At 52.6% G+C, this 21,930-nt stretch overlaps 1 protein-coding gene across 9 annotated transcripts in view; it reads right to left on the reverse strand.

Annotated features, from left to right (window-relative positions):
- Positions 1-835: 835 nt before the first annotated feature.
- Positions 836-21,930, reverse strand: part of USP2 (ubiquitin specific peptidase 2) — a 51,836-nt gene continuing 30,741 nt past the window's right edge. For 8 of the 9 annotated variants that reach the window (XM_088138980.1, XM_088138981.1, XM_088138986.1 and 5 more), the window contains 11 exons: positions 13,488-13,538; positions 10,249-10,372; positions 9,501-9,612; positions 9,106-9,216; positions 8,419-8,483; positions 5,761-5,864; positions 5,555-5,635; positions 4,742-4,820; positions 3,437-3,544; positions 2,471-2,591; positions 836-1,778 (listed from right to left, as the gene is read on the reverse strand). In XM_088138980.1, coding sequence (XP_087995106.1) covers positions 1,691-1,778; positions 2,471-2,591; positions 3,437-3,544; positions 4,742-4,820; positions 5,555-5,635; positions 5,761-5,864; positions 8,419-8,483; positions 9,106-9,216; positions 9,501-9,612; positions 10,249-10,372; positions 13,488-13,538 — 1,044 coding nt within the window. In that variant the 3' untranslated portion in view covers positions 836-1,690. Of the gene's footprint in view, positions 1,779-2,470; positions 2,592-3,436; positions 3,545-4,741; positions 4,821-5,554; positions 5,636-5,760; positions 5,865-8,418; positions 8,484-9,105; positions 9,217-9,500; positions 9,613-10,248; positions 10,373-13,487; positions 13,539-20,527; positions 20,877-21,930 lie in introns of those variants that run through there. The other variant, XM_088138988.1, reaches the window with a different exon arrangement.

Genomic DNA, 21,930 nt, shown 5'->3' on the forward strand with positions numbered 1-21,930 from the left:
AAACGGGCAGCGAAGGTGGCGGGGGGGTGGCGAGTGGCCACTCTTTGCTCTTGGGCTGCAAAGGAAGATGCCCACTAAAAGCAACCCCGATACTCTGCTGGATTCGAAACGGGGGTGGCTGTCCTTTACGCCGACTCGGTGCTTTTAACAGCTCTGCGAGGGGCCCAAGCAAGGGAAGCAAGGGGGGGGGGCGGATTTCTACCCGGTGAATGTCCTCTGGTTGCAAAACTGTAAAGGCGCCTCTAACTTCCAGCCCTTCAAGCAGAGCCTCTTCTGAACGCGGACTGAGAGGTTGGTGCTGCACGTGCGAGACCGGAAGGAGAATAAATAGGAGGAGGGGCTGAACAAGCTTACAGATGTTCGTCAGCTGGCCCGAGGGCCATAGCTCCCAAACTGGCTCATTTTTTTTTAAAACCTCCACTGAGGTGCCTTTTGGCGAGTCACCGGTGCACACGCAGCAAGAACCAAAAGGAAACCCTAACCAAAGCAGTCCTCGTCCTGGAAATGCAGCAAGCAGTCCAAAGCACTTCTGAACAGCCTTCGTCCCGGGAGAGAAGCGAGAGAAGTGTCTGCACGTGTGAATTACGTGGCAAGGGAAAGCTGGGTTGGGGGAGCAGGAGAGAAAAGCCGAGGGGGCATATTTCTGCTGGTCGCACCTTGCGCCCCTTCGAAAGGGCACTTGGATCCGCTGAGAAACGCATCGTGTTTCCTCTGGATGCTTTAAGGCACAGTTGTGAAAAGAAAACAGGTAGAATTTCGCCCAGAGAGTCTCTGCCTTTGCTAAAGTCCATAAGATCCGTCCACGGATGCTTCCAGTTTTTATTCGGAAATGTAGTTGGTTTCCAAAGAAGAAAAGAAACGAAACCCCCACCCAACGTGAAGTGCGGAGAGAAAAGAGATGAGACTCGAGATCCATGGTTCCTGTGGAGAACTCCCTCGCAGCCTCGGGCAGGCTCCTGCGAGAGCTGTGCAAAAAGGCTCGGCGGTGCGCAGCGCACCACGTCAAGGAACGGACGCGCCTCGCCTGGTTCTCGGATGCAGGGCTGGGTTCCCGTAAACCTCGATGCAGTGCCGCAGCTTCGTGGCCCAGCTGGTGCCAGACTGGCATCGGAACAGAGAGAAAACACCTCCGTGGCTCAGCTCCAAGGCCCCAACTGTGGGGCTGCGTGGATAAAATGGGACAGACAGGTTCCTGCCCCCAAAGAACAGCTGTTTGTGGTTTATTGCACACCAAAGGGGAGGGGTGGGGGGAAGAGGGGAGAAGGGAGGAAACAGAAGTGGGGGAACAAAAGCAGAGAGACTCCCCCATAACACTTAGGCGAGTTTTGGAGCTGTGGAGGTAGTTCTGAACCTGCCCACCAGCAACGGTGTTTCCTCCCTGGCATGTGACTCTTCGTCTTCAGTCCCGTGAGTGGGAGAAAGGCGTTCCCGTAAAGGCTGGCATCTTTAGTCAACGCTTTATTAGGATTTTCTCCCTCCCTCTCTCTCTCTTTTTTTTTGCTTTTGCTTGTTTTTTAGGAAAAAAGGAAAAAAAACCCAGTTTAGAAAAACCCCTCCAATCACCATTGTCCTGGGTCTCCGCCCCCCCGCCCCGTGCGTTTCTGAGCTGGTGCTTGGCTCTCGTCCTTCCTCCAGGATCTCGTGGGTTTTCCTCTTCGTAGGGGCGTGCGTGGGGGGCGTGACATGGCAGCTACATTCGCGAAGACGGGCTGGCCAGCTCATAGAAAAGGAGATAGGCGTCGCTGCTGCGGAGGTGGCTCAAGGAGAGCGGCGTGACGCTGCGCGGGGGACAGAAAGTGAGAAGGGCGTTAGGAGGGGAAGGCCCGCCCGGGGTGGCGTGGGAGCGAAGAACGGACGTAAGGAAAACGGGCAGCGGGCAACACCGGCTTCGTTTTCCTGCTGGTTCTGACCTATGCACACCCCGGCCCTAAGGTCCAAAGATGGGGGGCAGATGATACTGATTAATCACAACAACAAAAAACGAAAACCGGACGCTTGAAAGAGAGCTTGAGGACAGGGCCAACCAAAGAGAAAAACACTCCGCCGTTCAAAAGGGAGAGCTTGTTTTCCAGGCTGAAAGATAAAATGCGAACCCTCAATCGTGTGCCGAACATTCATTTTGAGGGGCACTTCTGGCAAACACCCCTGTTGTAGTTGAAGTTGCTGTTGGGGCAAAAAGATTTCGGACGTAGAGTGGGCTCCAGCTGCTTGCCTGGCGAGTTCCAGCGGTGACTGCCCGCTCTGCCCGGGCAATGGGGGGTTTTCAAGGGGGAAGCTTTTCCACGCAGAGCCCTCTGCTACAGCCCCTTGCAACAGGGCAGCCTTCCAGCCGGGGGGCCATCAACACGCGGCACTCCCCAGCCAACGGGGCTGCAGCTGAGAATTGCGGAAGGCGGTGGCCACAAGCGGAGACCGCTTCGGTTGGGGAAAAGGGTGGGACTGTGAACGGAAACGCCGGGCCCCCGCTTACCGTGAGTCGTTGAAGGCGTGCCATTCTCCAGAGACCGGACTCTTACAGTAGGCTGTGTAATGGCCACCCATCGTGGTCCCACTGTGATTGGAGATGGCGTACAGGTTGTAAATTGCATGATCTGAAACCAGGGGAGGAGAAACTGCGGTCAGATGAGTTTTTCGTTCACTTTTGGGTGTGCAAAAGAGTAAAAGGGCCTGGACTGGAAGCATGCAACTGCCCCCTTCCTCCCCACTCCCCATATATTGCTGGCTTGATTTGCCCTTGCTCAACGTTCTTTGGAAGTTTGGCTTTTGCAGTGTGTGTGTGTGTGTGTGTGTGTGTGTGTGTGTAAAAGAATTCCTTCATCACAATACGGGCTCCTGACAGGAGATTCAGAGGGAGAAGCCAACAGGCATGGCAGAGTTTATTTTATTTTATTTTTTTATTGAAATGTGGCCACCCGTCTCACAAGAGCGATTCTGGCTGCTGTACAAAGATGAAACCTAGGTAGAGGAACTCCTTGAGAGACTTTGTGAACCTTCCTCAAAACCGGTGTCACTCAACTTCCTTGGTTTTCCCCCAAAAAGTTTGCTGGGGCTCTTGAGAAAAAAAGAAAAAGCCCCAGGTTTTTTTCAAGTGGGAAGTGGTGGCTCTGAAAACTAGGTTGAAATTGTGTAGCACATATAAGAGCAGGGAATGACCAGGTTCAGACCCGCAGGGCCTCATTCCAAACACTTTCCAAAATTAGGACATTCTGGACAGGCCGGGGAAGGGAAGGTGGCCTTTGTGTTTCCCTTTTTATTCCAGGCACAGGCCGGAATAAAAAAAATCAGGCTGCCATTTGTGTACGTTTGCTCACCTGGACTTATGGGGAAGAGGGCTGTGGGTTCAGCAGTCCATCCTCAGGTGCCCATCCTGCTTCTCCTAGGTGCCCCCCCGGTGCCTCCCCGGCTGCTTCTGCAAAACCCTCCAGCAGATACTCACTGCAACTCTGGGAAGCAAATTCCCGGAGATCCAGATCCTTGAGCGGGAAATTTACGAAGGTGGTGAGTTTGCTGGATCGCATCCTCGCTTCGGAGAAACGTTTCAGGTCTGGCAGGGAATTAAGGAAAAAGGGGGCGCGCGGTAGGGACGGGAGTCCTATGAGATGATTTTTATGGGGGGGAGGGCTGCTGCTCAGACCACCTAGCTTGGCAGAATGTATTTATTTACTTTTTATTTATTTGTATTTATTATAGCCGCCCGACTCCAAAAGATTCTGGGTGGTGTCCAGAGGATGCTCGGCTTTGCCGTTGCGGCTGAGTGCATGGCTGCGCTTGAAATGAAAATTCTAGGAAAAACCATGATTTGGGGATCATTGCTATTTATAATCAAGTGTCTGCAAAGACTTGCCTGACTTAGATAAAACAGGTAGTCCTCGATGAGCGACAGCAATTTGGTCCAGGAATTCCGTCGCTAAGTGACATGGTCATAAAGTGTGATGTCACGTGACCCTGCTGACTTACAACAGCAGTGGTGGCAGTCCCAGTTGCCTTTGTTAGGCAAATCCCACGTGGTCGCAGTGTCTCATGGTCACATGATCACCATTTGCGACCTCCTGCTGGCTTCCCCACTGACTTTGCTTGTTGGAAGCTGGCAGCGACGGTTGCAAATGGTGATCACGTGACTGCGGGGATGCTGCGACGGCTGCAACTACGAGGACCGGTCGTAAGTCCCTCACATTCAGTGCCATCGTAACTTTGAACGGTCACTGAACGAGTGGTCGTTCAACGAGAATAACCTGTATTCTTCTCTCTCCTCTATATTTCTTTTTTCCCCAAGCAAAACATGTTCGAAGTTTTCTCTCTCCCCGTTTTTCAGGACAGCTCTGTGAAGCTGAAAGAGAATACCTGACAAAGGACGCACCATGAATTCCAGAGTTGAATGCCCCTCTGAATTTCGTTCTCCATGCTTTCTTCTGATGCACAACTAACTACTAAACTACTATACCACAATGTTCCTCAAGTTCTGGCAAGTGGCAGCAATGCCCCCTCTCAGCCCCAGATGGAAGATTTTTACAGGCATTCTCCATATACTTGGCACATTGTCAGACCCAAGAGGACTAGGATCTTGAAATAACAGACTGTTCAAGCTAAGACCTCAACAGGCTGGATTCTGTGCCCAATGAAAATGTCTACACCTGGTGGATGCTGACAGAAGCCTGTCAAGTCACTGCCCGTCTACATCTGAGATTCCCTTGCCATCCGCCATGTGGATGAGGGCACATCCCACGGAAAAAGGAAAGGATACGTAACACCAGGATCTTGGGGAACCGCTGGATGCTGAATTTCTTCATACATTTCGTCCTAGCTTTGCAGCGGCAGCACGTCTGGGGGGACAGAAGACAACCAGCATGATTGGGGAGGGCCACTGGAGTCTTTGGGGACATGGTGGGAGGCTGCCTAACGCAGTAACGTTGTTAGGAAAGAAAATCACATCTGTGGCACCAGCTGGGGGAAAGCTGTGGAAGAGTGGCAAGGATTGGCTAGAGCTGCGGAAAGGGCCGGCTTTAGCACAAGGGCAGCCAGTGGCAGAGCAGGGGCCAGGCTGTGATTTCACAGACAAAGCGAACCCTTGCTTTTAGAGAAAAACTGCAGGTTAATGGAATAATCAGAAGGTGGCCTTCCCATTTTGGACTCAGCTACTTCACAGGCCAAAAGCTCTAAGCTTCCCATGAGCCAGAGGTTGGCCAACACATGAAGCAACAGTTAAAAAGAAGAATACACGTGCTGGTGTTTCCCACCCTATTAATATAGAACTTTAGACCTAGCTTTCGGAACAAGATTTTCCAGGACCAAAGAAATAAAAATTATTTCAAAAGTTGGACTAGAAGACCTGGGGTTGGACTGGAAAACCTCCAAGGTCCCTTCCAACCCTATGATTCTAAGTCCTTGAAATCCTCCTCCTCCTCCTCCCATGCAAAAGTCCAAATCGAAAAATCAAAATCCAGCTGGTGGATGATTTTGGAACCTAGGGCTTAAAATCATTTGGATTAAGAGATGTCAACTGCGTGCAGAAACCCAACCGATGTGTTTTTGCACTTCCCTCCCCATGCGGACTTACGGGTTTCTCGTCTCCATCCAGGACGTCTTCCTTGGTGAAGAGTCGCATACAGTCAATCAGATTCACCTCACCGTAGCTTTTCTGCAGAAGGAGAGAGAGACAGACCAACGTCCAAGTGGTAAGAAGTTGCCAATGCAAGAATGCAGATCTTGCAATGCAAGATCTGGAGCGGGGGCAAATGGGAGTCCCAGGGAGCACGTGGTTACCTTGGCAATGGGCAGGGACAGGTCCCAGAAGGGATCAAAGGCGGTGGAACAGTAGCCGCATGCACTGCAAGTCAAAGAGCTTTTCAGTTGCCCAACAAAGAGATCTAAAGAAAGAGAAGATGGGGAATATGAAGATGGAGGTCTGGGCAGGTGGATGGAGGCACTCTTCAAGCTGCTTGAAGTCCTAAAACGCATCTTGCAGATCCAAAAACTTTCCCCAAAGGCAGGAACACCCATATTTCAAGACACAGAATTGGGGGAAGGCAAGGGCCAGACCTGGCCTTTTGGTGGTGCACCAGGGCAGCGGCATCTGCAGGGGGAGGAGTCAAAAGAGTCAAGATGGCAGCTGCAACTGCGCAACTGAAGCTTTGTCATGAGCATTGTGTAAAAAAGAGCTGAGGCTTTGATCATGCAGTCGCAGCTGCCATTTTGACTGTTCTGATCCACCCGCCCCCCAGCAGAAACTTCTGTCCTAGGAGCTCATTGGAAGCAACAGCCAAAGCTAGGAAAAAATTTAGATGAGATTTTCTATACATTAAGAAAAAACAAAATGCCAGTTAATAGGTTTCCTTCCCATTTTTCTTTTTTTTGGTGGGGGGGTTGATTAAACAGAACAGAAAACAGGAAGCATTTAATAACTAGCCACATGAAAGAATGCAACGGGGTGTCAACTTTTGGGGTCCCCTTAAGGCTTTCTGGGACTGCAGATAGTCCTGGGGGTCTTCAATTGTCATCCCTGCCTTAAATGCATCACTGCAGCTCCTGCTGATCTCTATTAAATGCCAGCGATGGGCAACTGTTGGCCCAAAGGCTAGTTCCAACCCAGGAGACGATTGTGTTGGGGAAATGTTATGTAAGAGCACTCTCCTTCTCTAAGCATTGCTAAACAAGCTGACACTTCCTGGACAGAGTCAACGTGACAACATCTCCTGCTCTGTCTATTTCTGAAAGGGAAGAGTTCTTGACCCTCCTTAGTGGAGATGGACCTTCTCCTGGCTGAAAGCTTGAAGAGATGCTGCTTGTCACCCAAGAAAGACAACTGAGGATCTGATCTCATGGCTGTGTTCTCGCAATGCTCTTAGTCACAAACCTGCCAACCTGCTTTTAAACGTCATCTGTTGTGCAAGCTCAGCCTAATGTGGTTAGTTGATGCTTCTGGGTGTAGGGTTGAGTTACGCACGATCTGGTTACATGGATAGGTGTGCTGTGTGAACAGTGCCATAGAAGGCAGTTTTTTTTCTGTACGATTCAGAAAGAAGCTTTGGAAAGAAGCATCAAAGTCTTGACAAGGGTTGGATCTCGACTCCATCCTCCTCAAGGCCTTCTGAAGCTTCTCTTCCCATGCCTAGACTTGAGCATATGGGAGATCAGTTTTATGCTTTTTCCAAACCAGCTTTGGGGAAGATGGAATTTCAGAGATCACGCGGCGCCTCCCTGACCTTTGTGGGTGCTGTGTTCCCAACCTGGCGATTGCTATTTTAGTTGCTGGAAAGTAAACACATTAATTGCGGCCACGAAATTAATACAGCTTCTTGTTTGGCCCTGAATTACTGGGCAAACTAGAGCTGAATGAACAAGGTTTGGCCGTTGGGAAGGTCAAACATCTTTTTCAAAAAGCTCCCAAGTGTTTAGTTTGTCAAACGGTGGTCAAGCATTAGGAGGATTAAAAGAAAAAAAAAAAGGCAATTTGATCCTTAATGGTATTGATAGGCATGTTAATTACTGGAAAAAAAAATCCGACACCAAATGTGCCTTTGAAATATCTAAGGAAGTTTTACAAAAGGACAATGAATAGTTCTGTTAACAATGTTTAGTCAGAATTCTATAAATATCAACAATTGGATGAACAGTTGCTCTTCCCGGCTTTGCTCTGAGGACACCAAGATTAAGCTTGTTCTGGCACAACGTTGAAAAGGAAATGAAACTGAAAGAATGTAGCAACCTTAAAAAAAAAAAGGAACTACTCTTCAAACCAGTTTCTAAAGAGGTAATTGTGCTGATTGCAATTGTGATTAACTTGCAATTTTAATTGTCATTCAATTTTTTAAAAAAAATTACCAAAAAAATTGTAATTGTAAATACGAAGGTAATTGGGTGCATTTCTGAAGATCTGACCACCTTGGAAACCTGTAGCAGGCAAACACCCCATGGACCGCTGTGTCAGTCTAAGGGGAGCTGATGATCCTGGTACTTTTGTGAAATCACCCCAATGCATTTTGTTGGTAGGGAGTCCTGACGCTGCTAAGTCCTTATTTCTATGGGACCAGCAACTGAGAGGATAGAAATTCCTGGGAGTGGGCAGAAGGGAGGCAGAGGGGTGGGTGCGGAGCATCCCTAGTTGGAGACAGGGGTTTGGAGCCTGGCCTCACCTACCAGACCCCATTTTGAGACACCGCTCCTGACATGCTCTCCAAATTCCAGATGGGTATGTCGGTCGAGAAAGTTAGCCAAACCATGGGTACACCTTAAGGCAGTGTTTCTCAACCTTGGCAACTTTAAGATGAGTGGACTTCCACTCCCAGAGTTCCCCAGCCAGCATGGCTGGCTGGGGAATTCTGGGAGTGGAAGCCCACTCATCTTAAAGTTGCCAAGGTTGAGAAACACTGCCTTAAATCCACACCCTAAAGCTCTTTTTTGACTGCCCCGTCAGATACTTACCCCCAATCCGGCTGTCTTCTCTCGCTAGGTATTTCATCCACATTTGCCTCCCCTTCTCATCATCCCTGCCAGAGAGGAGGAAGAGAGGAGAGACTTTTCCAACTGGCATCAGGATCTGGGGAATCGGCATGGATGGTCTGGGGTCGATGGAGGCTGGGATTTCAACTCCCCCGGTGGGGTAGGATGTTTGCGGGGTGACTCTGTTCTTTCTCAGCTACACCTTCCATGCTAGCTAGTTGTGAGGATAAAAATGGGTTGTGGGGGCCGGGGGGGGGGGATGAACCAAGTATTCCTTAGCAGGAAAAAGTGACATAACATTTCCATGGATATGCACACTTTGCCTCCTTCCTTTTTTTAACTAGCTTTGTGCAAGAGGAATGACTCGTGCCATTAGATGAAGAGGAAAGGCAGAAGAAACAGAAAAGCTGCCGTTGCTCTCATGTCTAACGATAGGACCGGCTCCTGCCAAACTTTGCCGGGAAGAAGGAAGGCTGCGGACCTTGCTCTTGAAACTAAACTGGGCATCTGTCTAACTGGGACATCCTGATCTTGCTTTGGGGACCCAGCCACTTAGAAAGGACCATCTGAAGCACAAGCTTGTCCCACCCAGACCAGACCGGTGGCATCAGTGCCCAGTTACTCCCCCCAACAAAATGCTCCCGGGGCTTCTGCTCCGCTGGGACTCACGGGAGATGGTCCAGGTTGTCACTGCTGCCCTTCGGGCGCACCAGGACTCGGTTCACCTCGCTGTGGAGCCCATCGAGAAGGAAGCGCAGGAACTCCTGGGCGTCCTGCTGGCTGCGAGGGAGGAAGGACAGGTGTCCATCAAAGTCCGTGGGGGATACAAGTCAGGCACTGGGGAGAAGGAGCCTTTAACAAGAATAAACCAACCCTGTTCCTCCCCCCGCCCGACCTCTAAATGTCCTCCTGCAGACATTCAGGAGAGTTACTCCAAAGTAAAGGGGAAGAATCCAGAACGAGCAAATGCTAAAAGCGCTACTGAGACAGAACAAGAACAAGAAGCGAGCGAGAAATGACCGCTCGCGAAAAGCGGAAAAGAAGGCGTCGGATCCCACTCTTACTTGTAGCCCACAAAGCGGGGAGCGTATCGTTGAATCTGCATCTTGAATTCGGAAGGACTCACGGATTCGTTGGGAGGCGAGGTCCACAATGCTTGGATGAGCTTGGCGAACTCTGGAGAGGGGGGAGGAAGCAGGCTGGCCGTGAGCATCCATGTGCAGAAGAGCCCGGCTCGGCTAGGAAGAACGAGACCTTGTCCCACCCCTTCCGGGCCCAACGTGGGCCCCTGTGGAGAGCCGGGAGGTCGGGCTCCCTTCCTAGCCAGGATCAACATTGAAGGAGCCCCCCTGGCACTGCCCAGGTTTCTGCAGGTGTGGAGGCTTCTTCCGGCTTCCGCAAATGCCGGAGGGTGCAAGAGAAACAGGGGAAGCGAAGCAAGGAAGCCGCTTCCCGGTCCCCTGAAAAGCCAGCTGTTGTGTGGCTTGGCGAAGGCGCTTGGAGGGGGCACTTTGCTCAGATCTTTGCCAAGGTGAGACCTGTGGGTCCCTCCTGGCCAGCACCCAGGATGCCAACAACTGCCAAACCGAGCGGGTTGCAAGGGAGAACAGGAAAAAAAGAGGGAAGAACAACTTGGGGGAGTCACTGTTATTGTCCAGTCTCGGACACAGCCCCGCCCTCCTTTTTCACTGCTTTTCTTTCCTGGCTCAGGTTTCTCCCCCTCCTTCCTGGCCCCCCGCCGTTAAATCTGCCCCTGCGAGCGGGTTCGGGAGAGGGAGACCAACATCTGCCCGCGAATCTCGCAGCCTTTACCTGCCATCAGAGCGGTCTGCATACGGCTGTTATTGTTGAGATCACGGACGTACTGGCTCTGCAGGCAGTAATCTCGCAGCTCTTTGGTGTTACTCAGGCACTGCAGGATTGAGTTCATAAAACACTGCAAAAGGCAGGAAAGAGAGACGGAAATGAAGCTTAGGCCACTGGGGTCCAATCCGCCCCACCCCACCCCATCTCCAGGTGACATCTGCCCAGGCTTCTGCTTCAGGCTAGAACTTCAGGCACTTTTGGTGAACTTGGCTCCAGGAACAGTTTTCGGAAAGAGAGCTAGGCATACCGGCTGGGCATTGTGGAATGGGTAGTGCCAGCCAGCTGGAGAGCACCAGATTTTAAAAACGATCTGCTATGCAAGGTGGTTTTTTTAAGCGCCGGGCAAGCTAAAGAGGTCACTGACTATGACCTTCATCAAGTCCTGTGCCAGGATGGGCGCTGGAGAAAAATCTATGTACCACTCTGATCTCCTCCTTGGAAGAGCAGGATTTTTTTTTAAAAAGAAAGAAACTATAAAATACAAAAATGCAATAAGCTGTTACTATGGTGAAATAATAATAATAATAAAAAGAAACTAAGGCAAAGTGGAAGGGTTCGGGATTATTTTTTTCGGCTCACCCACAGTGTTCCATTGCGTCTGTGACTGAGTCATGCTACGACGCACTCACACGCAGGCACCGGTTTTCCATGCCTGCGCAGAGATGCCGATTAACAGCTTTAGATGAGCTTTGTTCTTGTCAGCTTCCTAAAGCGAAACTTTTAGAAGCTGAACAGTGGGGGTACAAATGACTTTATCGAGCCCACAAACTTTCCCTGCAGGTCTTTGTCTGTCGTTCAACCCAGATCCCTTCTTTGGGGAGCGTATGGAATAACAACTACTATGACTGCTCCTCCTCCTCCTCCTCCTCCTCCTCCATCAGCTGGTGGGTGGGAGCTGAATGTTTGGGGGGATGGTAACAAGTAGGAAGTGAGATGCCAGTTCTCTCTCTCTCGTTCTGGTCTGGAGGAGGACCCAGTAGATATTTGCTCTGAGAAGAAACCTCCCGTGGGCACCAGTGGGGAACCCACCTGCAAAGCAAATACTAGCTCTAGAAGAGTGTGTGTGTGGGGGGTCTCCTTCAGTGTTCAATTCCCCCTCCAAGTCTGTTCTGAACAACTTAATCAGCAGCCTCTCAAATCCAGGCAGAGGTTCATTTATTGTTTTAGAAGATTTATTGACTGTCTCACTCCCAAGGGGCTTTTGGTGGTCAGAAGGCACACATAATGTTGGGGAGGGAGGAAAAAGCCCCAGTGGGTAGGGCAGTGAAGCGAGATTAGCCATGCAACATTTGTGGCAGGCAAGGTTCCTCCCCTCCCCTCCCCTCCCCTCCCCACACCATCCCTCCCCTCCACTACGTTGAGCCTACTTTGAGATGGACACTTTACAGCAACTTTCAAATCGTTCTTGCTCAAAATGACAGAAAAGTGTGCTGACAATTTTCAGATGTAGCCGTCAAGGGAGGGTTCAGGGGCCAGAAAAATTGTGTGTGCGTGTTGGGGGGGAACGGGGAGGACTGCAGGCTTCTTGTGTGCTGTGGGCCGCCACTTGCTTGGACCATCTTTCAATGCAAATACATCTTCCTTGGCTTTGAGCTGTCACATCTGGGTGTGACAGTGAGATCCTGATTTCTGAAACAGTTACACAACTGTTTTGGGGGCTCTTTCACTCCCCCTGCGCAAGTAAGAACAAAATTCCCAGCAGTGTCATCCAAGAAGAGGAAGTGAGGTAAAACAGCTGAGGAAAGGCAACTTCCGCAACCCAGACTGGAGAGCTTTGCAGCTCTGTCCTCAGGCGAACACGCCACACCGGGGGCTCTGAGAACGTGGCCAGTGGGCAGCGAAGGGTAGGAGGCAGCCTCTTGCAAGGAGTGACCTCAGCAGGCATTGCAGGAGGAGAGTGACGTTGGTCTAACGTGGCCAAAAATCCGGAGCCTGGTAGCACCTTTTCTGACTCACCCACTTCATTCAAAGGCATCAACGTTCGTGAGCTGCAGCCCACTTCACCGGATGCACAGAGGGCTCCTTCTGATTCTAACATCAGCGGAGCATCTCTGGTTATGGAACACCCCCCCCCCCCGCAGTGCCTGAGGATTAGATGGCAAAGACTCCTGTTCCTTGGTGGGGTTTTCTCTTTGGTTTCTCCAAGGAGAAACCTTGGAAACCTTGGTTTCTCCAAGAAGAAAACCACACCCCCACCAACACGGGCAGGGCAAGCTATGTATATAAACAGGGAGCAAACCCCACCCTCCCTCGCACTGATGATGTTACCTAATTGGGTAATGAAACGTCTGCAAGCAAGCAACCAAGCTCAGAGACTCCTGGCAAGAGGATGTTGTGGCCCACGGTCACATATCCCAGGAAGCCATCCTGCATAACCCAGGCTTGTGCCTTTGAACCAAGCCCCTGAAGGAATCTTGTCCTTTAAACGTGGGGTCAGCAATTCGATGCAAGTGTCAAACCCCAAAGGGCCCTCCTGCCCACTCCCAAATCACGGCAAACTCACAAGAGCGCTGAGATATTGTGAGATACCAGCGGCCCTGCCTGAGATCTGACAAGGGTTTTCTACAGGACATCGTGAGACTTGGATTAAGGGGAGGTGGGGGGGCCCAGACTGTCCGAAATCTGCCAGGATGCCCAGAGCTTTCCCTGACTGGTTCTGAGAGTCCCAGATTAGCAAAACCTGGATGGGACCATTGGCAGCTTGCTAGCTGCCCACTGCTGGCGGGGGGGGGAAGGGCGCAGTTAAGCCACAATAGGAGTCCCATGTGCGGGACCCTACATACCCCAACCGTTGGCAACCTGAGAGTTGGATTCCAGTACCTATCCTCCCCAGCCAAGTAATTCTCGGCATAAACCAGGTCGCTGAGAACATTATCCAGGTGAATTCTTCAACCCTTCTCCTTTCCCACAGAACTACAATTCCTAGTTTGTTACATCTACATGCCGGCTTGCACAAGAGCACGGGGGGGCTTGCACGGGGATGGGAACCTTTATTTCGCTCCCCCCAACCACAGCCTTCTGCCGTAGAGTGCGATTGGCCCCAAGTTACCCATGCGTAGACTCGAACCTGGCCCCCCCGTCCTAGAAGAGCACCTTAACCTCTACAGTGAAACAGATTTAAAGGGGGCAAGAAAGATGGGGCCAAGCGGTAGGCCGGAGGCAGGGAAGGAAGAGAGATGACTTACGGTGTTACCGAGGTTTCGGAGACCAGTCAGACCCTGTACCGTTTTCGAATTCTGTGGAGAAAGAAGAAGAAGACGCGGTCTGTGAAAAGGCAGCCTTCAGGCAGCGGTGCAAAACTCGGGGGGAAATTGGCCACTGGGATCCCGCTAAAGGAGACAGGGAGAAAGGGAGGCGAAGGGGGTTGTGCTCCCACCCTCCTGGGATCAGCGGAGGAAAACGCCAGGAGAAGCACGCTGTTTCCAGCACAAGACAAGCCCTGGAGATGTCCCCCCCGCCCCCAGATATCTGGTGTGATAAAATGCTGCTTGTATAACTTCCTGGGGCTGGAGGGTTCAAATTGCAAACCCTACAAATGAAACCCCATTTTCCCCTTCCCCTCCTCCAAAAGATGACCACCCCAGCTGCCTGGGGACATCCAGGCCCCTGAGAGCCCCCGCACCCCTCTTTCTAACATTCCTGTTTTTATCCCAGGCCTCCTTCACGCTTAGTCCCGTAGCTTTGCGGCTTTAAAGTTGGGAGTCCTGTGTTTTTTTTGTTTTTTTTAAATACAGAAATAATGTCAATGAATGACCAGGGAACTGCTCCAGCCGATTGCCGAAAAAGAGCAAAGCCCCCCTCCCCTCTCCAGGTTTTGAAAAAACAAGCAAACTATACAACAGCCTGCAACAGGCGGAGAGAAATCCACACCGGTGCTCAGAGATTTGCATGAACTCCTTTGGCCTTTGCCACACACAGGACTGGCCCCTTGGGCAACGAACTGGCAGAGGCCAAAGTCTTGCTTTCCGCAGGAGGGCTTGTGCCATCCACCCAGTCGGGTGAGCAAGGCTGGCGAGTCAGAATTGCCAGCAGGAACTCCGCAGGATCTTGGCGGTTTATTAGGGCCTGGGACATAAATTCCTGGCACGAGTACTCGGAAGGGGTCCAGCTGGCGCTGGGACAGAGGATGCTGTGGCCTTGCTCAGCCTCTCCTTGGGCCCGGGGAGAAGAGAAGTGGGGCAGGAGAGGCCGGGGGGAAACTGCACCAGGCAAGGCAGAGCTCCCTCGGCTTTGCACCCCTAAGGAGCGAAGGAGGCCCATGCCCCAGCGATGGGAGCGCCAAGGGTTTGTGGCATTACTGGCCTGGCGAATGAGGGCAAGCAAAGGGAGGCCATGCAAAGCCCGGGGTAGGCTTCACCCGATGAACTTCTGCCTGCTGCTAATTTTGAAAGGATCAACCAGGGGAAGGAAAAAAGAAAGAAGGGGAGTATAAAGTGAGATGGGAGGCTAATAAATTATGTAAATAAAATAAATATAATGCACTCTTCCTGTTGTCTTTACTTCTGGGGGAGCACAAGCCCTGCAGGTGCAAGAGGGAAAGCAGAAGGAAGGGCGAGAGGAACGGGGTGGGGAGGGGGCCGCATATCCAGCCCACCTGGGGGGGAACCGGGAACCCTGACCTGGGAAGAAAAGGAAGCAGCACCGTTCCATGTTTTCTGCTCTGCTTCTCTACTCAGAACTGGCGACTGACTGACCTCACGGGGAAAAAGAAACTGCAGGGAAACCCTATCATGGTTTTCCTGTTTTGTCAGCTATGTTGTTTCGATCTCCAGATAAGCAGGGATTGGGGCGTGGAGGGCGGGGGCAGAGATCTTGATAAGGGACTGCACATTGGGAAACCCAGCGCTGATCCAAGCTGATCCAGGTGGACTCATCGTCTGGCTCAGCAGTTATGGAGCTTCCTCCTCCTCAAGTTCAGGGAGTTTGGACTCCCTCGACCTCTGGAGGTGCAAGCCTAGAGTTAAGTAGGGCAAAGATCTTTGACGGGGAAGCAGTCAGAGGGTGGTTAGTCGGCTTCCAAAGACCAAACTGACTTTGATCTCCATATTCGGAGGCCCGGCTTCTCTCTGCCTTCTGGAAGCGGAGGCCAAACCATGAGGACTAGCTACTTCTCTCCTGGCCCGCCTTCTAGCCTCCCCGTGGCTCTGCGCAGCCAAGGACACAGACGCAGAAGGCCCGGTGGGCTGATCCCTCCCAAGCCAGCTCCTTTTCACCAGCAGGATTTTTCAGCCAAGGGCCAGATGGGAAGATCGACTCCTGGCCTTCCCCCAGATTTGGGGTTCGGTGCATTAAAGCTCTGCTCTAATGCACCCCAGAAAGTGAGGAGAAAGAGGTTGCTATGCCTGCGGCTCCAAATAGCACTTGACACGTGCGTGTGGGAGGAATACAGCCCTCCCCTTGACGACTGCCCAAAATAGACCGTCTCCAAACGGCACTCGCTTCGCTCTAATCATGCACGCAGCACTCTGACAGCACAGGTCCTCGTCGTGCGTGCGTGAAGGGAGGCGAGGGGACCCACGTCCTCCTCCTCTCCTCCTCCCGGGACACGCAGGGCTCCCACAGTGGGGACACAGAAGGGGCTCCTTCAGGAAACTCGGTACACAAACCTGCACCCTGCGCTCACAGATCTGAGCCAAATCCAGTTTCTTCCCACCCCTCTTCCCTCTTTTTCCAGCTTGGCTTCTAATTTCAGCACTCAAAGGAGAGTTATCTAAGGTAAAAGGTAATGCAAGCAGGAGGAATACAAGAAGAGGCCATCTTTTCGTCTGGAGGGGGGCGCAAGTCGCACCCACAAGAGACATGCAAAACCTGAGCGCCTTTTGAGAATGCAATGAGAGTGTCCATCCTAAGTCAGTGTTTCTCAACCTTGGGAACTTTAAGATGTGCGGACTTCAACTCCCAGAATTCCCCAGCTGGCTGGGGAATTCTGGGAGTTTGAAGTCTGCACATCTTAAGATTCCCAAGGTTGAGAAACACTGACTTAGGTCCATATGACATGGCTGGGGAAAAGCAGCCCATTTTTAAAAGGGTCCCTTATTTGGATGGACTCCGCTTTTGGTCTGTCATCATCAGTGGTATTAAAAGCTACGTACTGTTGGAGCCAATACGACGGGATAATCGGGAGGCAGTCTAGTGCCCTGGAGGGAAATCTCTATCATGACATCCACAGGACTTCATTCATGTTTCAGCCTAAGCTACTTACGCCATTACAAGGATAAAATGGGGAACAGGGGGGACAAAACACTGACATGCAGGAAAATCGCTGCATCCCTGGCATAAGGGGGATTGGAAATGTTAGTTCTCCAAGGCAAAGGAATGGGTGAATATTTCTGTGGCAGAAATGGTCCGCGGCTCTTTAGGAATTGCGCCCGTGTTTGCAAAACAGGGAAGGCCCGAGATATGCCGGCTGGCCAATGAGCTGAGGAAGATGCCAGCCAGGAGTTAGATTTTCCTGGGTGCCTAGAGGGTGCAATATATTCTCAGAACCAGAAAACGCAATCTGCAGGAAGTACAGGGAGTCCTTGTTGAGCAACCACAAGTGGGACCAGCAACTTGGTTGTTAAGTGAAGCCGTCGCTCAGTGAACCTGCGACTGTGCTTATAGTCTGACTTCAGCTTTCCTTTGCTTTACAGACCTGCGAAGGTCGTTGATGCCAGGATGGGTCGCAAAGTTGCTTTTCATCCCAGTGGTAACTGCGAATGGTCAGTAAACGAGACAATTGCTAAACAAGGACTACCTGTATGTCTGAATCCTGAACACAAGCAATCATTACACAAAAAGCAATCACCAGGGAAGGTCCCTTAGCTGTGCTTTACCCTTGCAATCCTCAAAGGCCTTTCCTTGGAACTAGGTACGACTGTCGCTTTGATAAATTCCGGCTGGAGTGGGTTGCGGGTGTCTGTCTGAAAGAAAATCTGGAAACTGAGCGCAGGGCCTCTTGGAGCAAGCATGGGCAATGAGAAGGATGGCCAAGAAGGAAAGGTTTGCAAAGGGTGGAAAGAAGCTGCTCGGCACCTGAATTGCCCCCGATGAACCTGCTTTGCTTCATCAGCCTCTTTCCCAAGCGCTTCCCAGTCCAATGGACTGGAGAGAAAATTCCCCAAGGAGAGGCTGAGGAACTGAGAGCAGCGGGCAGTGGCACATCCCTCTGGCATGCGGGACCTGTCAGCTTGCATTCCTCGGCTTCAGGCAGGCCACAGGCTGCTGGGGTGAGGAACCTGCCCTAGCAAATCCCGCACCAGGAGGAAGGTGAACGTGCGCTTCGATACCTAGGAAATCCTAGACGTGCTGCATTCCACCAAAGTAAAAACAAAGCACGGGCACGCACGATCTGGGTCATCCTCCGCAGTTATCTCTTGCGGGCCTTTAAAAAGTTCACCTCTGGCAGCGCAGGGTTGGTACCCCGTCCTACCTGGAGGGCCCAGATCTGCTTTGCCACCACAGACCTCTTGTATGGGGTAATCCGGGAGCACGTTTTGCTCGCCTGGGGCCAAAAGCAGCCGGGCCCTCTCATTCCAAATGCCCTGTGTGCCACCCGCATACAGAATACAGGCTCAAAGGTTAAAGGCAGTGTTTTTCGACCTTGGCCACTTTAAGATGTGTGGACTTCAGCTCCCAGAATTCCCCAGCCAGCATGCTGGGAGTTGAAGTCCACACACCTTAGGGTTGCCAAGGTTGAAAAACACTGGTTAAAGGGCTGCAGAAATTACTCCCTATTCCCTGCTTCCGCATCATGATCACGTGGGGACCCATCCACACCCTTGCTCACCCGCCCGCCCACCCACCCAAGGGTGAGGCATTGCCTTTTCCAGCAAATAAAGGCTTTGAGTGTGTAGGAGGCTTCCTTGGGTACACAGAAGCGTGACAGCCATCTGTCAAGATGTCTCTGTTCAGAGGACGTAAGGAGATCTTTGCAAAAGCTGCATGAGCTGACGGGAGACCACTGTGCAGTTTCCACAGCCCCCTTGCCCCTCCCCTTTCTGAACCCCACGTTGCTGTTCCGCAGGGGTCTGAAGACCCCTGTCCCTCTGCCATCCTGCCTCTTGTCTCCCGCTCATCTCCTAGACACAAGTCAGGCGCAAGAACGAGATTTGCTTCTTCTGCCATCCCTCACAGACACGCCACGTGAGCCGGCAAGCCTTCGCCTCTGAGCTGCCCCGGCATCTCTCCTTTCCTCCCCCAGCCAGTTCCGATTGGAGCTCTCCAGACCCAGCCTCTTGAGCCAAGAAAGTGCCAAGTTGCATGGGGCAGAGAGGCCGGGAGAGCTTTTACATAACCGCGCCGGCTTCATTCATCTGGAAACAAAGGCGCTGACCTGCCCCCACCACAGGTGCGGAAGACGGGCGGTTACACAAGAGCAGGACCAAGGTGCGCCTGAAGGGCACAGATCCCACCCGTGCGGGAAGGTGCCCGCTGTTTCTCAGGACAGGCATGGATGGGAATCCAGGAGCCCCAGCTGTTGACCTTTTCCCTCCAGAACCGTCCCTGTGGGATTCCCACCGTGCGCTCCAATTTGGCTCCAATGGCTGGAGGAAGGTGCAGCAACACCTTGGAGCATGGCTACCAAAATGGAAAGGCCTCCTGGGATGAAGGAAGGAAGGAAGCTCCAGGCGTTGTAATGTATTCCCCCCTCACCAGCTAGCCTTGCAAATTCCCCTCTTCTGCAGGAATGAGGGGAAACAAAGGGCTCGCAGCCTGCTTTTTTTTTATGCCCCTGAGTTCCTGGAGAGGGGCTGGCTGGGTGAAAAAGCTGCTTCCCCCATCTCTTGTTCTCACCCTGGGAGAGAGACTGGAAGCTGCTTAAGAGGCCCACCTAATGGGATGGTGACTCTCTTTCCAAGGCCCTGCATGAAAAGGGCCTCTCGAGGCCGTTTTCTTAACCCCATGCAGTCAGCCACAACTGTTCTCCAATTCTGTTTGCTTCTCTCTCTCTTTTTTAAAAAGAGGACTTCTAAACACAGGCAGGGTCGCGGCTGACAAACCGGCTCCCCCCGCCTTTGTGGCTTCAAGTTTGCGCAGGAATAAACACCCTTTTGCCAAGGAACAGCTACTCGGAGATGTGCAGCTGGTATACCGGGCATCAGACATTACAGGAGAGCTGTGTTAGTCCTCAGTGACAAGAAATCAAAAGTCTGGTAGTGTCTTTTCCGACGAACAAATTTAATGAAAAGGCATAAGCTTTCGTGAGCTGCAGTTGCAGCTCACAAAAGCGTATGCCTTTTTATTAAATTTGTTCGTTGGAAAAGGTGCTTCCAGATTCCTGAGATTTTTCTGAGCGCCAGCAAACCATTGGTGTGGCCCCCTCAAGACTTGTTGGAATAAGAAAAAGAGGAGGTTGTAACAAACTGCTAGGCAGCCAGTTTATCTGCCCCTCTGGCAGTGCTGGAGGACTGGAATCTAATCCTGCGGGCACTCAACTGCTTTTGGGTTTTTTCCCACCCAGGGGTGTCCACAAGGTGAGATCCAAAAAGTCAAGATGGTGCCACAACAGTGCAATCAAGCTCTACCTGTTTTTTAAGTGCACCCTGCATGGAATATCGATTGCACCACTGCGAATTTTTTGACCATCGCCTGCAAACACTCCTGTTCCCACCTGTCCCTGGAGATGTTGGGGAAACAAACTTAACTCGGCATTCTTCCCTCATGCAACCTTGAAGGGTTTGGACTACAACTCCTACCATCCACAGCCCGTTGGGAGGCCCCAGTTGGAAAGCCACTCCCCTGGGCCTTCTTGCACCATATTCCACCCGAGGGCTGAATTTCAGCGCTCGCCCCGTCCCACCGGGCGGGATTCTCCTGAAACGCCCGACCGAACTAACCGAGATTCAGACGAACCCGGGTCAGCCCTCTCGCCCGGCAGCTGCCGAGCCGGGAACGGCCCCTGGTGATGCCCGGCCTGCGAAGGCAACTTCAAAGGGCGCCCGCCGCCCCTGGAGCAACCGATCTCTTTCCTCCGCCCCCCGGCCGTCCAGCCCCACGCGTCCCCAACCTTGTGCCACGGTCAGCCGAGGACCATGGGGGCTGGAGTCCAAAGAGGGGAGGGGACGGGGGCGACTCCCGGGATCTCGCTCGATTGCCGGGCGCCCTCGCCTCGAGCGCAAGCAGCCTTGCGCAACTGCTCCCCCTTCCCTGCCGGCCCCGGGCGATCCGGCGCCCGGCCCCGGGCGGGCGGGCAGGCAGGCAGGCGGCGGGGCGCGTCCCCTCCCGCCCCTCCCCCCCCGCGTACCTTCGCCTTGTTGACCATCAGCCCCACGAAGGTGGAGAGCAGCAGCGAGCCGGGCAAGGGCGCGCGGGCGCGCAGCTCCTTGTGCCCGCCGGGCAGCGGCGAGGCGGGCGGCTCCGCGGGCAGGGTGACCGTGTAAGAGTTGCGCATGCTGCCGCCGGACCCCTTGCTCCGGCCCGGCCGGAGGCTGCTTCTGCCGCGGCAGCGACGGCTCCAACGGGGAGCCGGCAGAGGCGCCTCGGCGGGCAGGCGTCGCTCGGTCCAGGGGCAGCCGCGGCGGCGGCCTCTCGCTCGGACTCGCAGCGGCGGCGGCGGCGGCGGCACCTGAATCGCCGCCGCTCTGACCTCAAGCCGGGCGCGGGGCGGGCGCGGGGCGGGGCCGGCGGCGGGGCTCCCTCGAGGGAGGCGCCGACGGCCGAGCGCGCGGAGAGGGGGGAGCTCGAGGGCCGCCCGCCGGGGCCCCCGCCCCTTCCGGAGGGGAGGCTCAACTCCCGGGGAGCGCCAGGTGGGCGGGAGAGGCCAGCCCGCGAAGCCCCCTCCCCAGGCCGGGGAGCCAGAGTTGGAAATGCCCCGAGGAGGAAGGAGGTGAGGACCGCTGCCCCCCTTTCCCCGCCGGTTTTATCCGCTGGAAAGCAGGGCTGCTCCGCCCCTCCGAGCCCCCCCCGCAAATCTCTACTGTTGCCAAAACCCCTACCGAAATATTTCTATGAAATCACCAGGAGTCGAGGTTGATTTGAGGGAGGCTTGGCAGTTTGAAATACCGCTGCTGTTGTTGTTATCCCTCCTTCTTTAAAAAAAAGCATACATACATACATACATACATACATACATACATACATATATATATATATATATACACACACATACATACATATATATATATATACACATATATATACATATACATATATATATATATATATATACATACATACATACATACATATATATATATACACACATACATACATACATATATATATATATATACACATATATACATATACATATACATATATATATATACATACATACATACATACATACATACACACACACACACACACACACACACACACATTTCCATGGCGCTACAGTCATTTGAGGGCTTAGATTAGCATTTCTGAAGATCTCCCCCCTCCGCAGGGCGAGAGGCTGCACTGCCAACTTTCAGCCCTCGCTCCGGCTCTCCGGAGGGCCCCAGCAGTGCCAAGAGACGTCGGCACTGAGGATGTGACCGAGCCGCTCACGAAACGGCCGCAAGCCACCCGCCCAGCTCGGAGAACCCCAAGGACTCCGCCGTTCAGCCCGGGGCTACAGAGATTCTCTTCTATTAGTGCCGAAAGAGGGGGGGGGTGAGGTCGGTTTGCCCACCCTTAACTTTAAAAAGTGCTGTTGGCGTCAGA

This window comes from Python bivittatus, unplaced genomic scaffold (assembly GCF_059951505.1).
Source record: "Python bivittatus isolate LINGU-HERP-01145 unplaced genomic scaffold, Pbiv_v1 ctg000320_np1212, whole genome shotgun sequence".
In the NCBI taxonomy this organism is placed as follows: Eukaryota; Metazoa; Chordata; class Lepidosauria; order Squamata; family Pythonidae; genus Python; species Python bivittatus.